The sequence below is a fragment of the Heterodontus francisci genome, chromosome 11 (assembly GCF_036365525.1).
Source record: "Heterodontus francisci isolate sHetFra1 chromosome 11, sHetFra1.hap1, whole genome shotgun sequence".
Taxonomy (NCBI): domain Eukaryota; kingdom Metazoa; phylum Chordata; class Chondrichthyes; order Heterodontiformes; family Heterodontidae; genus Heterodontus; species Heterodontus francisci.
This window is the reverse complement of record NC_090381.1, coordinates 23,709,511-23,718,046: the sequence shown is the minus strand read 5'-3', so window position 1 is coordinate 23,718,046 and position 8,536 is coordinate 23,709,511. Positions and strand designations below refer to the sequence as shown.

Below are 8,536 nucleotides of genomic sequence, written 5' to 3'. Positions count from 1 at the left end.
TCAGCACATCAGTGCGAAAGACAAAGCTGAAGCACTTGCATCCATCTTCTGCCATAAGTGCCAAGTGGATGGTCATCTCGGCCTCCTCCTGAAGTCCCTAGCATCACAGATGCCAGACTTCAGCCAATCCGAATCATTCCACATGATATCAAGAAACGACTGAAGGCACTGGATACTGCAAAGGCTCTGGGCACTGGCAAAATTCTGGCAATAGTACTGAAGACTTGTGCTCCAGAACTAGCCACGCCCTAGCCAAGCTGTTCCATTACAGATACAACATTGGCATCAACCTGGTGGAAAATTGTGGAAAATTGCGAGGTATGTCCTGTGCACAAAAAGGACAAATCTAACCCAGCCAGTCACCGCCCTATCAGTCTACTCTCGATCATCAGCAATGAATTGGAAGGTGTCATCGACAGTGCTATCAAGTGCACTTGCTCAGCAATAACCTGTTCACTAACATTCAGTTTGAGTTCTGCAAGGGCCTCTCAGCTCTTGACCTCATTACAGCCTTGGTTCAAACATGGACAAAAGAGCTGAACTCAAGAAGTGAGGTGAGAGTGACTGCCCTTGACATCAAGGCAGCGTTTGACTGAGTATGGCATCAAGGAGCCCTAGCAAAGTGGGAGAGGGGAGGAGGGGGAGAGGGGAGGAGGAGTGGGAGAGGGGAGGGAAGGAGGGGGAGGAGGAAGGAGGGGGAGAGGGGAGGAGAAAGGAGGGGGAGGAGGAAGGAGGGAGAGAGGGGAGGAGAAGGAGGGGGAGAGAAGGAGGGGGAAGGACGGGGAGGGGGAGCGGGAAGGAGGAGGGGGGAGGGGGAAGGAGGGGGATGGAGGGGATGGAGGGGGAAGGAGTGGGAAGGAGTGGGAAGGAGTGGGGGGAAGGAGGGGGATGGAGGGGGAAGGAGTGGGGGGGAAGGAGTGGGAAGGAGGGGGATGGAGGGGGATGGAGGGGGATGGAGGGGGGGGAAGGAGGGGGGGGGAAGGAGGGGGGGGGGAAGGAGGTGGGAAGGAGTGGGAAGGAGGGGATGAGGGGAGGAGGGGGGGAAGGAGTGGGAAGGAGGGGGATGGAGGGGGATGGAGGGGGAAGGAGGGGGGGGAAGGAGTGGGAAGGAGGGGGGAAGGAGTGGGAAGGAGGGGGTGGGAAGTAGGGGGAGGGGGAGAGGGAAGGGGAAGGAGGGGTAGAGGGACGGGGAAGGAGGGGGAGAGGGAAGGAGGGGGAGAGGGAAGGGGAAAGAGGGGCAAGGAGGGGGAGAGGGAAGGGGAAAGAGGGGGCAAGGAGGGGGAAAGAGGGGCAAGGAGGGGGAAAGAGGGGCAAGGAGGGGGAAGAGGGGCAAGGAGGGGGAGGGGGAAGGAGGGGGAGGGGGAAGGAGGGGGAGGGAAGGAGGGGGAAGGAGGGGGAGAGGGAAGGGGAGGGGGAAGGAGGGGGAAGGAGGGGGAAGGAGGGGAAGAAGGGGGAGGGGGAAGGAGGGGGAAGGAGGGGGAAGGAGGGGGAAGGAGGGGAAGGAGGGGGAAGGAGGAAGGGGGAATGGGGAAGGGGGAAGGAGGAAGGAGGGGGTGGGAAGGAGGGGGATGGGGAAGGAGGGGGGAGGGGGAGCGGGAAGGAGGGGGAAGGGGAAGGAGGGAGAAGGGGAGGGGGAAGGAGGGGGAAGGAGGGGGAAGGGGAAGGAGGGGGAAGGGGAAGGAGGGGGAAGGGGAAGGAGGGGGAGGGGGAAGGAGGGGGAAGGGAGGGGGAAGGAGGGGGAGGGGGAAGGAGGGGGAAGGAGGGGAAGGGGAGAGGGAAGGAGGGGGATGGGAAGGAGGGGGATGGGGAAGGAGGGGGATGGGGAAGGAGGGGAGAGGGGAGCGGGAAGGAGGGGGAAGGAGGGGAAGGGGAAGGGGAGGGGAAGAGGAAGAGGGGAAGGAGGGGGAAGGGGAGGGGAAGGGAGGGGGAGAGGGGGAGGGGGAGGGGGAAAGAGGGGGAGGGGGAAAGAGGGGGAGGGGGAAGGAGGGGGAGGGGGAAGGAGGGGGAGGGGGAAAGAGGGAGGGGGAGGGGGAAAGAGGGGGAGGGGAGGGGGAGGGGGAGGGGGAGGGGGAGGGGGAGAGGCGAAGGCGGGGGAAGGAGGGGGAGGGGGAGAGGGAAGGAGGGGGAGGGAAGGAGGGGAGGGGGAGAGGGAAGGAGGGGTAGGGGGAGAGGGAAGGAGGGGGAAGGAGGGGGAGGGGGAAGGAGGGGGAGGGGGAAAGAGGGGGAAAGAGGGGGAAAGAGGGGGAGGGAAGGGGAGGGGGAAGGGGAGGGGGAAGGGGAGGGGGAAGGGGAAGGAGGGGGAAGGGGAGGGGGAAGGGGAGGGGAAGGAGGGGGAAGGGGAGGGGGAAGGAGGGGGAAGGAGGGGGAAGGAGGGGGAGAGGGAAGGAGGGGGAAGGATGGGGAAGGAGGGGGAGGGGGGAGCGTGAAGGAGGGGGAAGGAGGGGGAAGGGGAAGGAGGGGGAAGGAGGGGGAAGGAGGGGGAAGGAGAAGGGGAAGGAGGGGAAGGGGAGGGGAAGGGGAGGGAGGGAAGGAGGGGGAAGGGGAAGGGGAGGGGGAAGGAGAGGGAAGGGGAAGGAGGGGGAAGGGGAAGGGGAGGGGGGAGGGGAAGGGGAGGGGAAGGGGAGGGGGAAGGAGGGGGAGGGGGAAGAGGGGGAGGGGGAAAGAGGGGAGGGGGAGAGGGGGAAGGAGGGGGAGAGGGGGAGAGGGGAAGGAGGGGGAAGGAGGGGGAGGGGGAAAGAGGGGAGGGGGAGGGGGAGAGGGGGAAGGACGGGGAAGGAGGGGGAGGGGGAGAAAGAAGGAGGGGGAAGGAGGGGGAGGGGGAGAAAGAAGGGGGAAGGAGGGGGAGGGGGAGAGGGAAGGAGGGGGAAGGAGGGGGAGGGAAGGAGGGTGAAGGAGGGTGAAGGAGGGTGAAGGAGGGGGAAGGGGAGGGGGAAGGGGAGGGGGATGGGGAGGGGGAAGGAGGGGTGGGGAAAGAGGGGGAAAGAGGGGGAAGAGGGGGAAGGGGGGAAGAGGGAGAGGGAAGGAGGGGGAAGGAGAAGGAGGGGGGGAAGAGGGGAAGGAGGGGGAGGGGGAGGGGGAAGGAGGAGGAGGAGGGGAGGGGGAAGGAGGAAGGAGGGGGAGGGAGGTGGGGGAGGGGGAAGGAGAAGGAGGGGGGGAAGAGGGGGAAGGAGGGGGAGGGGGAAGGAGGAGGAGGGGGGAGGGGGAAGGAGGAGGAGGAGGGGGAGGGGGGAAGGAGGGGGAAGGAGGAAGGTGGAGGTGGGGGAGGGGGAGGGGGAAGGTGGGGGAGGGGGAAGGTGGGGGAGGGGGAAGGAGGGGGAAGGGTGGGGGAGGGGGAGGAGGTGAGGAGGAGGAGGGGGAGGGGGAAGGAGGGGGAGGGGGAAGGAGGAGGAGGAGGGGGTGGGGGGAAGGTGGGGGAGGGGGAAGGGAGGAGGAGGGAGGGGGTGGGGGGAGGGGGAAGGAGGGGGAGGGGAGGGGTGGGGGAGGAGGAGGAGGGGAGGGGAAGGTGGGGGAGAGGGAGGAGGGGGAAGGAGGGGGAAGGAGGGGTGAGGGGGAGGGTGAGGGGGAGCGGGAAGGAGGAGGGGATGGAGGGGGAAGTAGGAGGGGGAAGGAGGGGGGAAGGAGGGGGAAGGAGGGGGAGGGGGAAGGAGGGGGAAGGAGGGGGGAAGGAGGAAGGAGGGGGAAGGAGGGGGAAGGAGGGGAAAGGAGGGGGAGAGGGAAGGAGGGGGAAAGGAGGGGGATGGGGGAAGGAGGGGGAGGAGGGGAAGGAGGGGGAAGGAGGGGGAGAGGGAAGGAGGGGGAGGAGGAAGGAGGGGGGAGGGGAAGGAGGGGGAAGGAGGGGAGGTGGGTGGGGGAAGGGGAAAGGAGGGGGAGAGGGAAGGAGGGGGAAGGAGGGGGAAGGAGGGGGAGGGAAGGAGGGGGAGGAGGAAGGAGGGTGAGGAGGAAGGAGGGGGGGTTGGGGGAGCGGGAAGGAGGTAGGGGGATGGAGGGGGAAGGAGGGGGATGGAGGGGGAAGGAGGGGGATGGAGGGGGAAGGAGTGGAAGGAGGGGGTGGGAAGGAGGGGGAGAGGGAAGGGGAAGGAGGGGGAGCGGGAAGGGGAAGGGGGAGGGAAGGGGAAGGAGGGGGGATAGGGAAGGGGAAGGAGGGGGATAGGGAAGGAACGGGAGGGGGAGGGGGAAGGGGGTGGGAAGGAGGGGGTGAGGGAGGGGAAGGAGGGGGAGAGGGAAGGGGAAGGAGGGGGAGAGGGAAGGCGGAAGGATGGGCGAGAGGGAGGGGGAAGGTGGGGGATAGGGAGGGGGAAGGAGGGGGATAGGGAAGGAGGGGGAGGGGGAAGGTGGGGGAGGGGGAAGGAGGGGGAAGGAGGGGGAGAGGGAAGGAGGGGGAAGGAGGGGGGAAGGAGGGGGAAGGAGGGGGAAGGAGGGGGAGAGGGAAGGAGGGGGGAGGGGAAAGGAGGGGGAAGGAGGGGGAAGGAGGGGGAGGGAAGGAGGGGGAGAGGGAAGGGGAAGGAGGAGGAGAGGAAGGAGGGGAGGGGTGGGGGGTGGGGGGAAGGAGGGGGAAGGAGGGGGAGGAAGGAGGCATAAGGAGGGGAGGAGGAAGGAGGGGGTAAGGATGGGGTGAGGGAAGGAGGGGTGAGGGGGAGGGGAGGGGGGGGTGGTTGGAGGGGGAAGGAGGGGGAAGGAGGGGGGAGGGGGAAGGAGGGGGAGGGGGAAGAGGGGGGTGGGGGAAAGAGGGGGAAGAGGTGAAGAGGGGGAGGGGGAGGAGGGGGAAGGAGTGGGTGGGGGAAGAGGGGGAGGGGGAGGGGGAAGAGGGGGAGGGGGAAGAGGGGAAGGTGGGGGAAGAGGGGGAGGGAGAAGAGGGTGAAGGGGGGAGGGAGAAGAGGGGGGTGGGGAGGGGGAAGGAGGGGAAGTGGGAGGGGGGAGGGGGTGGGAGGAGGGGAGGGAAGGGAGGGGAAGGAGGGGGAAGGAGGGGAGGGGGGGAGGGGGAAGAGGGGGAGGGAGGGGGAAGTGGGGAGGGAGAAGGAGGGGGAGGGGGGGAGGGGGTGGTGGGGAAGGAGGGGGAGGGGAAGGGGGGGGAGGGTGAGGGGGGGGAAGGAGGGGGAGGAGGGGGAAGGAGGGGGAGAGGGAGGAGGGGGAGGAGGGGGGAGGGAAGGAGGGGGAAGGAGGGGTGAGAGGGAAGGAGGGGGAGGAGGGGGAAGGGGTTGGTGGGGGAGTGGGAAGGAGGAAGGGGAAGAGGGGGAATTAGGGGGAAGGGGATGGAGGGGGAGTGGGGTTGGGAGGAGGAAGGAGGGGGAGTTAGGGGAGTGGGGAGGTGGAAGGGTTGAGGGGGAGGAGGGAAGGAGGGAGGGGGAGGTGGTGGGGAGGTGGGTGAGGAGGAAGGGGGGGGGTGGGGAGGTGGGGGGAGGAGGATTGGTGGGGTGAGGGGAGGGGAGGGGAGGGGAGGGGGGAGAGGGAGGAGAAGGGGGGTTGAGGGGAGGGGGTTGTTGGGGAGGGGGTGAGGGGAGAAGGGGGTGGGGAGTGAGGGATGGGGGTTGATGGGGAGTGGGGAGAGGGGAGAGGGAAGGGGGGAGAGGGAGGAGGTAGGGGGAGGCGGAGGGGGGAGGAGAGGGAAGGAGGAAGGGGTGAGGAGAGGGAGGAGGAAGGGGGAGGAGGAGGGGGGAAGGAGAGGGGAGGAGGAGAGGGGAGTGGGAGGAGAGGGGAGGAGGAGTGGGGAGGAGGAGAGGGAGAGAGTGGAGGAGGAAGGGGGGGGAGGGGGGTGGGGGGGAGGTGGAGAGGGAGGTGGAGAGGGGAGGAGGAGAGGGGAGGAGGAGAGGGAGGAGGAGAGGGGAGGAGGAGGGGGAGAGGCGGGGAGGGGAGTGGGGTAGGGAGAGGGGAGGATGGGGAGGGGAGGTGGGGGACGTGGTAGTGGGGAGGGGGAGGGGAGGAGGAGGGAGGAGGGGTGAGGGGAGAGGGGAGGGGAGGAGGGGAGAGGGGAGAGGGGAGGAGGGGAGAGGGGAGGAGGGGAGAGGGGAGGAGGGGAGAGGGGAGGAGGGGAGAGGGGAGGAAGGGAGGAGGGGAGGAGGGGGGAGGGGGAGAGGGGAGGGGAGAGGGGAGGGGAGGGGGGGAGGAGGAGGGGGAGAGGGGGAGAGGAAGAGTGGAGGTGGGGGGAGGGGGGTGAGGGGAGGAGGAGGAAGGGGGAGGAAGGGAGGAGGAAGGGAGGAGGAAGGGGGAGAGGGGGAGGGAAGGGGAGAGGGGAGGAGGAAGGGGGAGGAGGATGGGGAGTGGGAGGGAAAGGGAGGTGGAGAGGAAGGAAGGGAGGGGGAGGGAATGGAAGGGACGGAGGCGTGAGGGGAGTTTTGATGGAAAGCGGGTGTGAGGGGAGGAGGAGGAGGGAAGGGGAAGCAGGGGGAGGGAAAGGGGAAGGGAGGGGGGAGGGAAAGGGGAATGAGGGGAGGGAAATGAGCGGTGAGGGAGGGAAAGGAGGGAGGAGAGAGGGAGGGAGAGTGGAGGGTGTGGGAGGGGAGGGGGGAGTTAGGGTTTGGAGAGGGAGGGAAGGGGAGGGTTTTTGGGTTAGTGGGAGTGTGTGGAGGGAGGGGGGAGGGGGGAGGGGAGGGGTGAGGGAGGGGGAATGGTGGGGAGCAGGAGGGAAGGGAGGGGGGATGGAGTGGAAGGGGAAGGAGTGGTGGAGGACAGGGGGGAAGGAGGGGTAGGGGAGGGAGGGATGAGGGAAGTAGGAGGGGGAGGTGGATTGAGAACAGGGAGGGGAGGTGAAAGAGAACCTGCTCCTGTGAAACATGGGGAGGGGATGGAATGAATCGGAGGTCAGATCTTGTGGAAGTTTGAGGAAATGATTTGGGAAAGATGGGCTGCGGCGAGAAGCTGCTGGTACTTGGTGAGCAAGTTGCATCCAACAGAAATCAATGAGAATTTACTGCAGCACCTTCTCCTCTCTGGACTCCAGCTCCCTAACTCTTATGTTTCAGGATTCTCGCAGCAAGTTTCCACAGAAAGGATTTTAGAAAAAAAAGTTACTTCATTGTTTTAAAGCAAAGTGCATTAATGCAATTTTTAAACAGCTGTTAACTAGGTTAGGATCCTGTAACCTGTGCAATTTGTCGGATCTAGTGTTACTAAAAGAGTTTGTGTTACTTTACAACAGTGACTACAATTCAAAAACATTTCATTGTGAAGCGCTTTAGGACGCCCGGTGATGGTGAAAGACGCTACAGGAATACAAGTCTTTCTTCTAGTAGAATATAACAACACCTTTGTACAGAGCCCCCGCAAGATATCAAACACATGAATCATTTAGTTTCATGGGGTTTTCTTTCCAAAAACTAAATAAGCAACTGGTTAGCTTGTCTGCATCGAACACCACATCTCATCCATTTTATTAAAAATAAGTATTGGAAAAAGTATTTTCTCGCTGGAAACAGCAGAATGTAAAAGATAGATAGGAAGGCTTTTAGAAACAGGAAGACTTTGACCGTTTGTTAAAGAGAAAACGTGAGCCCTTTCACGGAGGCAAATAGATTGGGAACGCTGGAGAATATTTCGAGGCGATCTTATTTTATGTGAGACAACCCTGCGGCAGTGTGGCGTATTCTTCATTTTGTATTATACTGTTTGAAAGAAGTGAGTCCAGTTCTAACTGCTATTCTGTATAATCACCTTTACTGTGAAATAAAACAGCGCATCGACTCATATCAAGCCTCATCTCAACAAATGTTTGCTTGTTCTAATCTTGCAGAGTTTGTAGTAGAAAGACAAACGACACAAATATCCAGTTCAACTCAGAAGTAACTGCTCCAAGCCACAGGCAAGTTATCAAATAGCCTTGAACTGATCAACTAGTTTGGAGAGAAAATTCATTCATTTCCGAGTCTTGAACAAGAACGCTGCTTTACTGTCGATGGATTGTATCACTTTTATAGCTGCTCGCCCCGTCCTCCAAAATCCTGACCCTAGCCCCGCGCTCTTTAGGTTAAAGTGAGAAAATGGTCTTACCATGAACCCGCTACCCCACAGTCCAGGCAGGAAAAGGGCCACCCAGGTGATATGTGCGTCCGTGAGATATTCCCTTTCCCCATTTGGGAAGAGCAGGATGACACTGGCAGGGATAGCGATGAGAGCCAGAGGTACGAGGGCTATGCCAACACAGCGAGCGCAGCGGCCGGGACACATCTCACCAGTTAGTCCTGAGTCAAACTCCTGCCTCTCCAGGCTCTGTCTGTCGAGGTCCAATGAAAGCTCTACTCATCCAAGCTCTCCTTATCTCACTTGTGGTGCCGGCGAGGGCAGGGATTGACTGAGCTGCAGTGACCTCAAGAGCCAATCCCAGCAGAAGGGAAGGACTGTCCTCACTGGGCTGTCCTGTCCCACAACGGTAACAATTTTGGAACCCTTCTGTCAGTCAACAGCGAGTTAAAGACAGAGTCTCCACTATCCTGTTCCAGAACAAAAATACATGCTGACCAAACACGCTTAACCTGCTCAGTGATGCTCAGTTTGGGTTCCCAGGGCCACTCAGCTCCTGACCTTATTTACAGCCTTGGTTCAAACA

At 63.0% G+C, this 8,536-nt stretch overlaps 1 protein-coding gene across 2 annotated transcripts in view; it reads right to left on the bottom strand.

The window, feature by feature from the left end:
* The window catches only part of LOC137374820 (transmembrane 4 L6 family member 1-like), a 172,129-nt gene extending 163,929 nt beyond the window's left edge, over nt 1–8,200 (bottom strand). For both annotated transcript variants that reach the window (XM_068041349.1, XM_068041350.1), the window contains exon 1: nt 7,981–8,200. In XM_068041349.1, the coding sequence (XP_067897450.1) occupies nt 7,981–8,157 (177 nt within the window). In that variant the 5' untranslated portion in view covers nt 8,158–8,200. The remainder of the gene's footprint in view (nt 1–7,980) is intronic.
* Between the last annotated feature and the right edge of the window lie 336 nt (nt 8,201–8,536).